This window comes from Bison bison, unplaced genomic scaffold (genome assembly GCF_000754665.1).
Source record: "Bison bison bison isolate TAMUID 2011002044 unplaced genomic scaffold, Bison_UMD1.0 scf7180017864269, whole genome shotgun sequence".
Taxonomy (NCBI): Eukaryota; Metazoa; Chordata; class Mammalia; order Artiodactyla; family Bovidae; genus Bison; species Bison bison.
In genome coordinates, this window is record NW_011494841.1 from 694,933 (window position 1) to 711,881 (window position 16,949).

At 43.8% G+C, this 16,949-nt stretch overlaps 1 protein-coding gene across 1 annotated transcript in view; it reads left to right on the forward strand.

The window, feature by feature from the left end:
- The window catches only part of WDR27 (WD repeat domain 27), a 98,478-nt gene that overhangs the window by 54,067 nt on the left and 27,462 nt on the right, over window positions 1–16,949 (forward strand). The window contains exons 22-24 of the mRNA XM_010848520.1: window positions 6,168–6,265; window positions 7,678–7,780; window positions 15,480–15,578. Of these exons, the coding sequence (XP_010846822.1) occupies window positions 6,168–6,265; window positions 7,678–7,780; window positions 15,480–15,578 (300 nt within the window). The remainder of the gene's footprint in view (window positions 1–6,167; window positions 6,266–7,677; window positions 7,781–15,479; window positions 15,579–16,949) is intronic.

The following is a 16,949-nucleotide window of genomic DNA, read 5'->3' on the forward strand; positions in this document are numbered from 1 at the left end:
TTTTTTGGGTGTTAGTTCTAAAAGGTCTTGTAGGTCTTCATAGAACCGTTCAACTTCAGCTTCTTCAGCATTACTGGTTGGGGCATAGGCTTGGATTACTGCGATATTGAATGGTTTGCCTTGGAAACGAACAGAGATAATTCTGTCATTTTTGAGATTGCATCCAAGTACTGCATTTCGGACTCTTTTGTTGACCATGATGGCCACTCCATTTCTTCTGAGGGATTCCTGCCCGCAGTAGTAGATATAATGGTCATCTGAGTTAAATTCACCCTTTCCAGTCCATTTCAGTTCGCTGATTCCTAGAATGTTGACGTTCACTCTTGCCATCTCTTGTTTGATCACTTGCAATTTGCCTTGATTCATGGACCTGACATTCCAGGTTCCTATGCAATATTGCTCTTTACAGCATCGGACCTTGCTTCTATCACCAGTCACATCCACAGCTGGGTATTGTTTTTGCTTTGGCTCCCTCCCTTCATTCTTTCTGGAGTTATTTCTCCACTGATCTCCAGTAGCATATTGGGCACCTACTGACCTGGGGAGTTTCTCTTTCAGTATCCTATCATTTTGCCTTTTCATACTGTTCAGAAATAATAGTCACTCAAACTGATATAATTTGCTTTAAAATAGATATTTTATTAGCTCCAGGTCTTACTTTTTTCTCTTTTTTAAAGAAATGCAGTGATTTTTGCTACAGGAAGCGTTTCCGTTCGCTGGCCACTGCGAGTTCCCTGTGGCCCTCCCCCAGTGTGCGTTCAGAGCACAGCACCGTCTGAAGCGCGCGTGCTCCTTCCTGCAGTGGCGCTGAGCGCTGTGTGTCCCCGGCACCTCAGCTTCACTGCACCATGCGCGTGAACCTTACCCATTTCATGCACTTCTTACATGTGTTTAAGCCTATAAATTTCCCTCTGAATGCCACTGTGGTTGTAATTGGCCAGTTTAGCAAGTGGCCTTTTGATTTAGCAGTAAATATTTTCTGATTTTTTTCAACCTAGTCTTTATTTACATATGAGCTTTCAGTTTTCCGCATACATAAACTAATTTGTTGTTTGGCCGCTCAGTTGTGAAAACTATTTGTGACCCCATGAACTGCAGCACGCCAGGCTTCCCTGTCTTTCACCATCTCCCGGAACTTTATCAAACTCACGTCCATTGAGTTGGTGATGCCATCCAACCATCTCATCCTCTGCCGTCCCCTTCTCCTCCTGCCTTCAATCTTTCCCAGCATCAGGGTCTTTTCCAATGAGTCAGTTCTTCGCCTCAGGTGGTCAAAGTATTGGAGTTTCAGCTTCAGCATCAGTCCTTCCAATGAATATTCAAGGTTGATTTCCTTTAGGATTGACTGGTTTGACCATCTTACAGCCCAAGAGACTCTCAAGAGTCTTCTCCACAGTTCAAAAGCATTAGTTCTTCGGCGCTCAGCTTTCTTTAGAGTCCAACTGTCACATCCATACATGACTACTGGAAAAACCATAGTTTTGACTATACAGACCTTTGTTAGTAAAGTTATGTCTCTGCTTTTTAATATTCTGTTTAGGTTCATCATAGCTTTTGTTCCAAGGAGCAAGTGTCTTTTAATTTCATGACTGCAGTCACAATCCGCAGTGGTTTGGAGCCCAAGAAAATAAAGTCTGTCATTGTTTCCCCATTTATTTGCCATGAAGTGATGGGACAAGATGCCATGATCTTGGTTTTTTGAATGTTTGGTTTTAAGCCAACTTTTTCACTCTCCTCTTTCACCTTCATCAAGAGGCTCTTTAGTTCCTCTTTGCTTTCTGCCATAAGGGTGGTGTCACCATGTTTGTTTAACCTATATGCTGAGCACATCACGAGAAATGCCGGGTTGTATGAGTTACAAACTGGAATCAAGATAGGCGGGAGAAACATCAACAACCTCAGATATGCAGATGACACCACTCTAATGGCAGAAAGCGAAGAGGAATAAACAGCCGTGTAATGAGGGTGAAGGATAAGAGTGAAAGAGGCAGCTTAAGATTAATATTAAAAAAACTAAGATCATGGCATTTGGCCCCATGACTGCATGGCAAATAGAAGGAGAAAAGGTGGAAGTAGTGACATATTCCCTCTTCTTGGGCTCCAAAATCACTGCAGATGTTGACTGCAGCCATGAAATCAAAAGACAATTGCTTCTTGGCAGGAAAGCGATGACAAACCTAGAGAGCTCTTGAAAAGAGAGACACTACTCTGCTGATAGTGGTTGTGAGACTTGGACTGTAAATTTGGCAGAACACCTAAGAACTGATGCCTTTGAACTGTGATGCTGGAGAATACTCCCAAAAGTCCCTTGTACTGCAAGATCAAATCAGTCAATCTTAAGGGAGATCAACCCTGAATATTCACAGAAGGACTGATGCTGAAGCTGAAGCTCCAGTATTTTGGTCATCTGATGCAAGGAGCCAACTCATTGGAAAAGTCCCTGATACTGGTAAAGAATGAACATGAACTTGGGCAAACCTCGGGAGATAGTGAGGGACAGGGAGGCCTGGCGTGCTGCAGTCCATGGGGTCGCAAAGAGTCGGACACGACTGGGTGACTGAGCAACAATAGCTTATATTTTCAGATATAGTTGTTTTTATCACTTTCAAAAACAATTACTAGTTAGGCGTACTTTCAGTTCAGTTCAGTTCAGTCACTCAGTCGTGTCCAACTCTGTGCGACCCCATGGGCTGCAGCACACCAGGCTTCCTGTCCATCACCAACTCTCCAAGCTTACTCAAACTCATGTCCGTCAAGTTGGTGATGCCATCTAACCATCTCATTTGCTGTCTTCCCCTTCTCCTGCCTTCAATCTTTCCCAGCATCAGGGTCTTTTCCAATGAGTCAGTTTTTCACATCAGGTGGCCAAAGTATTGGAGGTTCAGCTTCAGCATTAATCCTTCCAATGAATATTCAGGACTGATTTCCTTTAAGATGGACTGGTTGGATCTCCTTGCAGTCCAAGGGACCCTCAAGAGTCTTCTCCAACACCACAGTTCAAAAGCATCAATTCTTTGGTGCTCAGCTTTCTTTATGGTCCAACTCACACATCCATGCATGACTACTGGAAAAACCATAGTTTTGACTAGATGGACTTTTGATGGCAAAGTAATGTCTCTGCTTTTTAATATGCTGTCTAGGTTGGTCATAACTTTTCTTCCAAGGAGGCAGTGTCTTTTAATTTCATGGCTACAGTTACCATCTGCAGTGATTTTGGAGCCCCCCAAAATAAAGTCTGTCACTATTTCCATTGTTTTCCCATGATCTTAGTTTTCTGAATGTTGAGTTTTAAGCCAACTTTTTCACTCTCTTCTTTCAGTTTCATCAAGAAGCTCTTTAGTTCTTCACTTTCTGCCATGAGTGTGGTGTCAAATGCATATCTGAGGTTATTGATATTTCTCCCAGCTATCTTGATTCCAGCTTGTGCTTCATCCAGGCCAACATTTCTCATAATGTACTCTGCATATACGTTAAATAAGCAGGGTGATAAAATACAGCCTTGACGTACTCCTTTCCTGATTTGGAACCAGTCTGTGGTTCCATGTCCAGTTCTAACTGTTGCTTCTTGACCTGCATACAGATTTCTTAGGAGGCATGTTAGGTGGTATGGTATTCCCATCTCTCTAAAAATTTTCCACAGTTTGTTGTGATCCACATAGTCAAAGACTTTAGTATAGTCAATAAAGCAGAAGTAAGTGTTTTTCTTGAACTCTCTTGCTTTTTCGATGATCCAGTAGATGTTGGCAATTTGATCTCTGGTTCCTCTGCCTTTTTTAAATCCAGCTTGAATATCTGGAATTTCATGGTTCACATACTGTTGAAGACTGGCTTGGAGAATTTTGAGCATTACTTTGCTAGCATGTGAGATGACTGCAATCGTGCAGTAGTTTGAGCATTCTTTGGCATTGCCTTTTTTTGGGATTGGAATGAAAACTGAGCTTTTCCTGTCCTGTGGCCACTGCTGAGTTTTCCAAATATGGTGGCATATTGAGTGCAGAACTTTTATTTTCAGCATCATCTTTTAGGACTTGATTTCCATCACCTCCACTAGCTTTGTTCATAGTGATGCTTCCTAAGGCCCACTTGACTTCACATTCCAGGATGTCTGGTTCTAGGTAAGCGATCACACCATCGTGATTATCTGGGTCGTGAAGATCTTTTTTGCATAGATCTTCTGTGTATTCTTGCCGCCTCTTCTTAATATCTTCTGCTTCTGTTAGGTCCTTACCATTTCTGTCCTTTATTGAGCCCATCTTTGCATGAAATGTTCCCTTGGTATCTCTAATTTTCTTGAAGAGATCTCTAGTCTAGTAAGGTGTGCTTTGCCTTACTTTTATTTTTTCTTAATATTTATACAATCAATCTTTCCTCCTTTTACTTAGCATATGCTATTTTCCCCCACCTTTTACTTTCAACCATTACAATTAATATATTTTAAGTGTTTTATTGAAATCCAACTAGGAAGCTTTCTTTTATTTGTTGAGCTCACTCTGTTGGAAATTATGATGATGACTCATCAGTTGATCTTATTTTGTTTTTCTCTTCAATCTTTAAAAAGAACACTTCACTTTCTATTTATCATGAATTCTTAGCTTCATTGTTTTCCTTCAGTCTCTACTGGATTGATCAGATATTTTTCCAAATTCTTTTTTTCCCCTTGAAAGATTTGACCTCTGTATATTATTTCCATTTTTTTCCCATTTTTTACTGTTCAGTTTCAAGAAACTAGCAATGTTGTAAGCTCTTATAACTGTACACTCATCTCTCTGTTAAACTAGGTCTGTGTTTTGTTCTTTTTACATTCAGGGTGTTGCAGAGCACCCAGCATTCAGTAGGTGACCTCTAAGTGTTTGCTGGATGTCTGTTGTTTCTCTCTTATGAGTTATCAAGCTGTCTTAACCCAGTTCCAGTTTGTGGATCACTATGCTGTGTTGTGGAGAAGGCGATGGCCCCCCACTCCAGTACTCTTGCCTGGAAAATCCCATGGACGGAGGAGCCTGTAGGCTGCAGTCTTTGGGGTCGGCGAAGAGTCGGACACCACTGAGCGACTTCCCTTTCACTTTTCACTTTCATGCATTGGAGAAGGAAATGGCAACCCACTCCAGTGTCTTCCCTGGAGAATCCCAGGGACGGGGGGAGCCTGGTGGGCTGCCATCTATGGGGTTGCACAGAGTCAGACACGACTGAAGCGCCTTAGCAGCAGCAGCAGCGTGCTGTGCTGATCTTAGTAGCTGGGTGGCAGTGGGTGGGCCCCTCTGTGTGTCAGGTTTCTCATATGAAAAAGGGAGCGAAATAGGTGACCCTTCACAGGTTTGCGAAGAGGAGGGAATGGGAAGTGTTCAGAATGCTGTGGGTGCAGAGTTAAGACTCAATGCATGTTCGTTTGTTTTTCTAGTCATTGAATTTATATAAGCCTTTGTTTCCTGTTTGTAAATGAAGAATCAGTTGTAGGTATCCTAAGCATAAATCCTTGTGGACACTTTATTAGATTTGTCTTAACATTAACGTTTGGATATTCTTGACATAGTAGGAAGATGGAAATTATTATAAAGCACGTTATGTTTAAGTAATGTTTGGGGCCAGATGGCTCTGTAGATGGAGTTCAGTTTCAGTCCACTACACACTGAAAATCATGGCAACACTTCCTCTGACAGCAGCTTGGAGAGGGTGAGGGCCCAGTGACCAGACCAGATGCAGGTCCTCGGAAGGGCCAGCGTCTGCTGGACTCATTTCACCCAAGTCAGTGTCACAGGCACCTGCTCAGGGGGTCTCAGGGTTTGATCAGGAAACTAATAACTGACCTCAAGCTTCAAATGCCTTACTGAGACCATCTTCCAGATAATTTATTGAATATGTCTTGTGACCTACACTTTAAAAGATTTGGTGTGTTGTTATCATCTTTTGACCTTTTGCCATTTGTAGTTCTGTAACTTTCCATGGCATTATTTATAGAGAAAACATATATTGGTAGTTCTTAAGGTCCGAGTGTTCCACTAGCGATTATTCACAGGAAGGAAGTTTTTGGAGTCCAATTCTAAAATTCTTATAAATAAAAAAGCTATTTGTTAATTTCTTTCTTTAGATTCAGTGTTGTTAGATATGATTAGGGAAATGTTTATTAATTAAACCTGTAAAAAATATGCCTTGATTTTCCCTTATAATTACAGGGGTCATCATTTGCAACCCAGCAATCCCAGGCTTATAATCTCTTTGCAACCGCAGCCACTGGTGATGGGGTAAAGCTCTGGGACCTGAGGACCCTGAGGTGCGGCTCCCTCTGCTTTTCGGGTTGCAGTTGGGGGTGAGGCTGGGCAGACCACGTAGAGTGTATTTTAATTAAAGCTCATGGTAAACTCCACTTGAGCTTGTTTTTCCAAGTATGACAAGGTTGTGGTGAATCTATTCACACTGACTAAGAAGAGTCTGATTTATACACAGAAAGGGTCACACAGTTTGGAATGATAAAAAAAGCAGATACTGGTCTTTCCTCTGCTACATGTGACATGTGGCCTCTGATGGCTGGAAATGAACAGGAAGTTAATTGATCACTGTTAGAGTGGAGTGTGCATGTGTGTAAGTGAGACGTATCTGTATGTGTGCAAGCATGTACACTGTAAGATGCACATGTAACAGTGAGATATACACATATTTGTATATAAACATATATATATACACAGTGATACTACATATTACAGGGAGATGTGTGTGTGTGTGTATGTACACAAAGTATTTATATATATACACAGACACACACACGGGTACATACATGTAACAGTGAGATGTATATGTACGTATATAAGCATGTACACACGCAGTGATATGTACGTGTAACAGTGAGGTGTACATATGTTTGTACGTAAATATATAGACACACATAGTTAGATGTGTGTATATATGTATATAAACTATGTGTGTGTGTGTGTGTATATAAACATAAATATACACACAGGGTTACATACATCTAACAGTAAGATGTATATGTGTGTATACAAATATACACACACAGTGATACATACACATCACAGTGAGATGTGTGTAGATATATATGCATACAAAATACGTGTATATATATAAATACACACGGGGTGCATACATGTGACAGTGAGCTGTGTGTGTATATACACACAAATGCATATACACACAGTGACACACACACACACACACACATATATATTTATACACACACACATAATTCTATTCCTTAAAATGTTCTGATAGTTATGGCAGACAGACACTGAGTATAGAATGTATCTAACAAAATAGAATAACTACTTACATTTGTCTGTGTGTGTGACATATATATATTCATAAGGACGATAGTAGCAGATTGCCTCTGTTTTCTTCTTCGTTCACTAAACAAGTATAAACCCTCTGTTTCTATCCTGTGTGACTTTTGTATACTTCTCACATATAAAAAGTTTATTTAATGTTAGTTTTGTTGTTTTTGTGCATTTACGATGTTAAAAGCACGTTTGTTATTTTTAATGGGTCTCCAGAATCACCTGCCTCGCCATTTATTATTGATAACACTCCCGTATTATTAAACATCCTCATAATAAACATGTTGTTTCACTGTTATTTTGCTCATTTTTGTGAAGACAAGTCAGTACCTTCCCCCTAATTTGTGTCGGAAATTGAGAAATCCTTTGTTTTCTTGGTGCTTTCGCTTCCTCGTAGGTGTGAGCGCCGTTTTGAAGGCCATCCAAGCCGCTGCTACCCGTGTGGAATTGCTTTCAGCCCTTGCGGCCGATTCGTGGCTTGTGGTGCTGAAGACAGACACGTATGTGCTGCCGTGGCAATGTGTTGGTCTTCAGGCGAAGATTCTGCACTCATTCTTGGGGAGACAGTTAATGCCTGTTAGGACAGAATCTTGACTATGGGCCAGTGCTCTGAGGCTGCCACATCGTAATGGTATTTATTAAATAGCAATCACACACAAGGTATGACAGGCTAGCCATAGAAGGACAGACACTGTGTGATCCTACTCACATGAGGAACCTAAAGCAGACTCATGGAGGCAGACAGTGGAAAGCGGGGCCAGGAGCTCGGGTGGGGGAATGGGAGATTCTGGGCAGGGGGCACAGGGGTTGGTTACGCAGGACAGGCAAGACTGGACTCTGCTGTAAACACGGCGCCTGAGGTCACCAGTACCGCACTGCGTGCATGAGCCTTGTTAGGAAGGTGAACTTACGCTAAATGTCATGAGTACGGTTAAAAACAAGGTTCACGGGACATTCTCCCAGGGGCCACCATTAACGTCACTGAGTGTGGAACCGTTGAGATGTTGGTCTGTGTCACTAATGCCATCTTAAGGAATCTACCTCACTACTCTTCACCAGGAGGCAGTCCTGTGATAACAGGGGAGCCCGAAGCTGACCGACTCTTTGTAGGTAACTGGTGGCTTAAGAGAAAATACACAGGATCATGGAGCAAACTGAAAGGGCGCACAAAGAAGCAGACAGACAGATCCTGATACGGAGCATCCTTCAGGACACTGGTCCAGTTCCTTCAACAAGAATATGGCATGAAAAAGAGGCAGGCAGGGGAAGGATTGCTCCAAAGTAGGGAGACATAAGAGCAATGTACAGATCTCGACTGGATCCCTATTGACCCCACATAATTGTTAAGACATTTGAGAATGCTTGGGGAAGGTATTGATATTTGCTGGGTAGTAAATATCAGCGAATTATTATTCTTTTAGATGTAAAAATGGCAGTACAGTTAGGTATAAAATGCCCATGTTTTTAAATGCTTACAAAATACACAGGACTCATTTTTGCAGTTTGCTTCAAAATACGACATGCCTTTTAACCCCAAAAACTAGAAAGAAAAAGAAAAAAGGATGCAATACTTGGAGCAAGTATAGCAAGCCCTGATGACGTTGTGTTTGGGCCGTGTATGTGGGTAGCGCCTTGTATAATTCTCCGTACTTTTGCACATATTTGAAAAACTTCCAAATGCAAGGCCACACACGGGCATTGGGAGCAGTCCTTGACGTGGACGAGCTTGACTTCACCTTTGCAGGAGCCCCTTTATGACCTCCTCGAGGGCCGGGCACTGAAGGGGGCGCTCGGCTTAGGGGAGCCTGCGTCTCTGTGCTGTTCTTCTCTGCACCGAAGGGAATCGCCGGTTCTCTGATCCGTGGTGTCTCCATCTGTCTTAGCGCACGGTGGTGCCTGCCCTAGGGAAGAGGAGGTAGTATGTGGGCGTGGTTGTGTTTCAGAAATGCCGCTTGAATCTTACTGTGCAGGAAGCTGTGACTGTACCGTGATCACTTCCTCGGGATCACACCAAAACCATGGTCCCGGTGTTTCATTGTAGGATAACCTTTTCAGAGAAATCAAAACGAAGGCATGAACTAATGGACACTTGCAGATAATCAGTTGCATATTTGATCACAGGTCCACAGATGCTGAGAAAGACCAAGCAGCTATTGGAAACCAGGTTGATCAGGATTTGCTTCCAGACCAGTGGGGCTGCTTCTCCCTCGGGTGGGCGACACCGACGGTTAGACCTGCGGTCAGGGCCGTCCAGTGGTCCGCGTGCTCTGCCTCTTGAGAGGAGCTTGTCACCTTGTCTGTGACAGTTCTTGTTGTCCGGGCTTGGTGGGATCCATGAGAGAAGAAGGAGGCTGTGTGCCTGCCTCGGGCCTGATGCGAGAGCCCAGAGCGTCATCACCAGCATTTTCTAGTGGACTCTCCACTTCTTTCTGGACGCAGGCTGCATTTCTGCCTCAGTGAGATTTTAAATAGGGTTCTGTATTAAACCTTGACTATTTTGGTCTTCTGAGAAAAGAGTTTTTTTTTAATAAAAATTCAGTGATCTGAAAAAATGTGCACAGTTCTGAGAAATATCATTTTTGGAAATATTTGAAAAAGCAAAGTAAGTGTCCATAGTTTGACAGTTGATTCCCCCATGGACCATATAATTATTATGAAGCTTCAGAAATACAGAGTTCACTTCTGTTTGCAGTTCTTTTTTTCTTCTGTGGGGTTAATTCGGGGAAAGGCAAAATGAAGGACACATGTTAGAATCCTGTGAGATGAAAAAATGAAAGATACTTCATCTTCACGGATACGGTTCAACAGTTACAAAACAGCTGTAATGAGCTGGTCTCGTCCTGTTTGTAAAGTGCTGATCTTCTTCAGGAGTACATTCAGTCCCTTACGCTTTTTGTGAAAACATTTTTGAGCAGTATTATTCCAGCACCCCTGTGGTTTCTGCCACATCCTCATCTTTTTGCCTGAAAAATGTTGCTTCATTTTTCCTCACCCCTCTTCCCAGGGATTGATTTCGTTTCAGAGTAAGGCTTATTCTACACAGCTTTTATCTCAGTTTCTTTTATGTTCTTAGCACATTTTAGCTAACGCTTGTATCTCTTTAATGGGGAGAAGTTGCTTCATGAATCAATAACTGTTATTACCTCTAATTAAGACATTTTGTTCTTTCCCTGGATTGTAATAAAACTGAGTCAGTCTCAGAATTCCTTGTTACTTTTCCACTCTTTACATGAAGCACACTTTGTCCTTCTGGACTGGTCGGTTGCCACTGTGTGGAAGTACAGCTCGTGATAAATACGTATTTAATAAAATATTTCTGATACTGGGAGCTGCAAACTGCTGTTTTTGTTGACTCAGGAACCTTCTGGTGAAAAGATATGTTTCATTTATTTATCAAATTATTTTTTTCCTGTTTGTTCCCTTTGTTCATTCTTTGTTTTCCTTTCTTTTTCTTTTTAAGTTGGTTTATTTTTTGATGCATGCGGGCTTCCTCTGGTTGCGGAGTGGGGGCTGCCCTTCGTTCTGCTGCACAGGCGTCTCACGGCGGTGGCTTCTCACTGCAGAGCACAGGCTCTGGGCGCACAGCCTGTGGTAGCTGTGGTACACGGTGGCATGCGGAATCCTCCCACACCAGGGATCGCACCATGTCCCCTGCATTGGCAGGTGGATTATTATCCACGGCAAAGTCCTAAAAGATATGTTTCGTTTAGTACCCTTTTCATGTAGAACACAGAAGCCTGTTTCTCAGATGACTCGTAGAATTGCTTCACAATGAATACCGCAGTGTCGTCTTTCGTGCATTTTGAGATTCCAGGCCCACACAAGCCAGTGTTAGTTCCCATTTGGATTTAGGTAAACATGAGGAGTCTCAGGAAGGACTTTTCGACAAGAGATGCTTCTGTGAGAGAAGCTGACTAATGCAGGAACACAAGCCTCGAGCCCTGCCTGCGAGTTCTCAGAGCTGCCCTTTGCCGTCAGCCCTCCAGCCCTGTGTCTGTGCTCGTCCTTGTCCGTGGTCTGTCAGGGCAGGGAGCACACAGAGCCTGTCTCTTTCTCTGCTGGCTGGTGCTGCAGCTGCCTGGGCGCAACCACTCTTGACCTCCAGGCACTGTTAGGTCAGATAACTTTCAGTCTCTTTCTTCACCTGTTTTCCATTAGCCCACAGGTGAGTTCTCTGGGCCTTAGAAATACTAACGTAAGCCATAAGCTTGCACTTAACTTACCTTTGTACTTGTGTCTGTCACACATCACACTGAGACTCCTAACATCAGCCCGGTTACCCCAGGCCTCCTTTCCTCTCCCTTTTCTTATCTCTTGAAATCTTTTGCTCTGGTTGCTTCTCTTTAGACACTTGTCTAGTTGGCCTCTGACTCTTCTTCTCGCATCTTCTGTTGTAAATTCAACCATGATTTGAGCTGTTCATGCATCACAGGTTGAATACACGTCACTCTCTGATGCCAGCTTCTTCCTGCTTCCTGAGTGTGGCAGCTGCTTGGCGTCACCTGAAGACCTGGCTGTCTTAACCTTAGAAACTTACAAACAGTGACTGGTTTCCCTTGCCCACCTGCTACTCAAAGCAGCAATCTCACTGAAGTTGGGTTCTAGTGGTTTTCAGTCCTTTAAGCTGCATCATGGAGATGTCCGTGGGGACCAGAAATCTGCTTCTCCCTTCCCCCAGAGCCTAGAGTCTAGAGGGTGTGTGTGTGTGTGTGTGTGTGTGTGTGTGTGTGTGCTCGTGCACAGCATATGTGTAGTCATGTGCAATACAGCGAATGCCTTACAGGCAAACCTTCAAGTTGTGAACTTTCAGAGATGCGACTGTGCACTGGCCGCCCAGTCACACAAAGCGGTTCACATGTCAGGTGTGCAGTCGTGTGCGTGCACCGTCTGCAAGTGGCTGTGCTTGTGTGTACTTTACTGTATAGAATGCAGTAGTCCGTTATCTTTATTTCAAGTCCAGAATGTCTAGAAGCAAGTGTGAAGGCAGCGGCAATGGGGCTGGTGCTGCTGTACCTTTTCAGGTACCATAAGACTAAAAATGTTTTCTGTTTTTGTATTTGTTTTTATGTATTATTTGTGTGAAAAGTATTATAAACCTATTACAGTACAATACTGTATAGCTGATTATGTTATTTGGGTACCTTGGCTGACTGTTGGACTTACAAGCAAATTGAACTTATGAATGCACTCCTGGAATGGAACTCATTCATATGTAGGGGATGTGGTGTATATTCCTCCAAAAATTATAATGTTATTGACATATTTATAGACAGGTCATAAAGCAGTGGTGTGGTTAACTTTTCTGAAGAAGGCTGCTAAGAGCAGTTATGGGCATCCGTTTTCATTTCTTTTGGGTGTGTACAGAGCTGTGAGATTGCTGGGTCAGAAGGCTGGTGTAGGTTTAATTTTGTTGGAAGCTTCCAAGGCAGCTGTACCATTTGAACAATTGAGCACCAAATGTTTGGCATGCACACACACACCCAGACATACACACATGCACATACACGAACACACAATGCACCCAGATGTACACACACATGCACACCCAGGCGTACACATATATGCACACACATGCACCCAGATGTGCACAAACGTGCACACACATGCACACAAATGCACCGATGCACACACACATGCACACAGACACAGACACACACATGCACACACGGGCATCCAGACACACACACACACATGCACCCAGACATACACACAGGTGCACCCATACACGTGCACTCAACTGTACACACACATGCACATACATGCACACAGATGTGCATACAGACATACATGCACATGAGCACACAGAATATATAGACATGCACACACATACACCCCCCACACACATGTGCACACAGATGCAGACATTTGCACCCAGACACACACACACGCACCCAGATGCACACACACATGCACACACGTGAACCCATGTGTACACATGTGCACAGAGACGTACACACATGCACACAAATGTCCACACACATGCACCCAGGCGCACACACACACGCACACAGGTGTACACACTGACGCACACAGATGTACACACATGTATACACACAAAAATACACATATGGGGATACATGTGCACACACATACACACGTGCACACACAGCACATGCACAGATGTGCACACAGATATAAACACATGTTCACACACATGCACACACATGTGCACACAACCTATAGTTAGGGTGACAAATGGTACATCAAAGATGATACACGATACGGAACATGCAGCAGGAGGTGGAGGCTCCAGAAGACGCGCACAGTTTACTGGCGAGGAGCTCAGATGCTGGAGTGAGGCAGCTATGGTGTCCAGCCTGGTTTCAGCTCCTGCAGCTGCAAGACCTGGGAAGAGCGCCCACGTCCAACTCCGGTCTCCTTGCCTGTAGAGCTGGGGCAGTAATTGTGTTTTTCTGTGAGACTCTAGAGAGGGTTGCGTGAGGAATTTGATATCCAAGTTAGGTTCATTGAGTGTTTGCTTTCATCATTAATCTCAGTATCTTATAGTTGGAAATAATAGATGTAGCAGAGGTGTGGTCATTGTCGTTTCCCTTATCCACTCAATCTGAACAGCAGACAAGAGGAGAGCTCTGATTCCGAGAAGCCTGCAGAATTAAGGAGAACACCCCTCACATGTGGGCAAGAAACATCACGGATGGTTTTGAAGCATCTGTGGGGCTAGAGGGACTCTGGAGGCCCAAGCCCTTTAGAAAGTGTTGTGAGAAAAACCAGTCAAAAATCTCAGTGTGGACACCTGATGACTGTGCTAGTGGCTTGCTCCCTTCATGACTTGGTTTCCTCAGTAGCATGTACAATGTTAACCATTTCACATACACACACCCTGGCCAGCTGTGGTTGATGTAAGAGCTGTGAAGGGTTTTGCAGACAGAGATACATGGTACAGGTGTCATGGCTACTCTAGCCCTGTGGTTCTCAGAGTGGGGTCTCCCCCAGGAACTGTTAGAAATGCATATTCTCAAGTTGTCTTTGGGTCTCACCCCAGTAGCTACATGAGAAATCTTAGAGTTAAGTAAACATATTCATTACAAATAAATGCATCTTTGGGCCAGGAGGAAAAGGCAGATATTTTACTTCTCCACTTTAGTTCAGAATATGTAAAATACCTATGTGTAGACTTTACCGCGACACCACTGGTTCAGTTCAGTTCAGTCGTTCAGTCGTGTCTGACTCTGCAACCTCATGGACTGCAGCACGCCAGGCTTCCCTGTCCCATCACCAATTCCCAGAGCTTGCTCAAACTCAGGTCCATCGAGTCGGTGATGGCATCCAACCATCTCATCCTCTGTTGACCCCTTCTCCTCCTGCTTTCAATCTTTCCCAGCATCAGGGTCTTTTCCAGTGAGTCAGTTCTTCACATCAGGTGGCCAAAGTATTGCAGTTTCAGCTTCAGCATCAGTCCTTCCACTGTTTAGCCAATGACAGAATCACTTGGAAAGTCTAAATGTGAAGGACTCATTGGTTCATTAAAGTTGATTTTTTTGGAGAAAAGGAATCAAATTTGAGGTCTTTCTCCTGCATTATGGCACTTGTCTTAATTATCAGTGGAGTTTAGATAATACTTGTTGGCACATTTTGTTGCTTAATAATTAGAATTGTTCTCCCACCCTGGAAACCAGAGTTTATCCCTAAAATGAAGCATTCAGTGGTGACTCCACACATATATCTTTTAATATAGCAATACAGTTAGATAGGAATGTATGTTTTTACTTTTCATTTCATCAACTGCTTGGAGAAAATTCTAAATGTTTGAATTGTTCCAACTCCAAGCTGATTGGTAGGAAGCAAAGTATAGGCATTTCTCTCTCAAGTTTATGGACAAGGGCAATACAACAGATTTCCCACTCAGTTTGGGACTTCCAGAGAAGGTTGAAATAGAAAACCGTTTACTTAAAATTAATCCACACACATGAGCATACATTTAAAACTGCTCACAGGGTTTTGTGGAGGCTCATGGCAGAAAATAGAAAGTATGATGTAAATTCGTGAAGATGCCAGACTGTCTCAAAGGGGAAAGAGAGAAGCACGTTTCACAACGTCACTTCCATGGCTTAGGCGGTGTGCTGGCTGCCCCGGGTGCAGCTCTGGTGCTTAATCAGCTGGGGAACGTGCTTCCGCTTGCACGATTCCTTGCAGATTATTCGCATCTGCAGCACAGCATCTGCGCATTCTGTCTTCCAGGCCTACGTGTACGAAACCAGCTCCAGCACTTTCTCCCGCAGACTCGCAGGACACACCAGCACGGTCACCGCCGTGGCCTTTAGCCCGGCTGCTGCTCAGGTACGGTTTCCTCTGTTTCATACGAGTCTCGCCTCATAGCTGTTGTATCTGTCAGACGGTGTTTGGGTAGAATTTTAGAATTTTATCATATTCAAGTTTACATGCTAGTTCTCACTGAGTGAAGGGAGATGAACTTTGAAAATCGACCTTTACTGGGGAGGAAGAGAAATGGAGTATTTTTCATTTTACAATGAAAGTATTTGTCATTCTGTGCCAATGGACATTTGCTCCAACGGAAATGTAGAAAGATAAGGAGATCTTCGTGGACAGGAAGATGGAAGGAGGAAAGCAAGTGCAGTGCAAGTAAGGAATGGATTTCACAATTCCCCAGCAAAGAATTTGGAGGGAGAAGGAGAGCCACAAAATTTATAGAATCTTAATTAGGAGAAAGGATTAAGATAAAGTAACGTCTGTTGCAGATCAACCCAGAAAGGTGAGTGATCTTGTTATTACAATACAGAGGGAGATCAGAATTCCCAAGTACTTAGTTTTCATTAGTGTTTAATAATGCTTACATCTTTTGCTCCAGATCTCCCTGTTTGTGTCTCTGGTTGTCTGGTCAACACTGGCTGCTCCGTGGTGGCCCTGGTGCTGGTCAGGCCCAAGACCGTGCTGGACTTGGGGGGGGGCAGCTGGCGGGCTCCGCAGACATGCTGGCCGTGTTCCCGCAGTCCAGACCTCGTTTAAGGGTGCATTCACGAGGATTAGCAAAGTGGGCGCTAGCCTCCGCATCTCCTGGTCAGAAAGGAGACCAGGACTCCCGGGGTGGTGCCAGCTTTGTTCCAGGGACACTGCATAGCTTTGGGGGAAGTCGGGAGGCAGATCCCATGGCTAGCTTTTTTCTTTGTAAATTAATTTTAATTGAGAGAGATATTATTCCCTTTCAAAAATTACAGTTTGAGTCCCTTGGAATAAGTTGCTAGATGTGGTCCCAGAGTAGACTTTTTCATTACTGATGTTGCTCAGGTGTCACAGTAAGACTTGTGAGTCTTTCGGAAGAAGCTTATACTTGCACTGATGAAACGATTCCAACAGTGTGTGTGGCTCAGAGAAAGGGCTCCGACAGTGACGGGGGTCCTAGCAGCTCACGGGCAGCGGGGCCTCCACAGGGCGGCTGAGACCTGAGGGGCTGTGAGCACGCTGCCCCCTACGGTCCTGCCGGGACACGCAGCTGAGCCGGGTGGCCAGGTCCAGTGTGGTCCGGAGGGCGGGTGGTCAGCTTTAGGTCTATAGAAGGTGGTGTGTTTGTCTTAAGGTACTGTGTTGAGCTGGAGACGAACTTCACAGTTAATCTATCCCGGCTGCGATGGCAGCCGAGCGAGACTGTGATTTCTAACAAAACGATGCAGGGTATTCAAACCAGCGATCAAA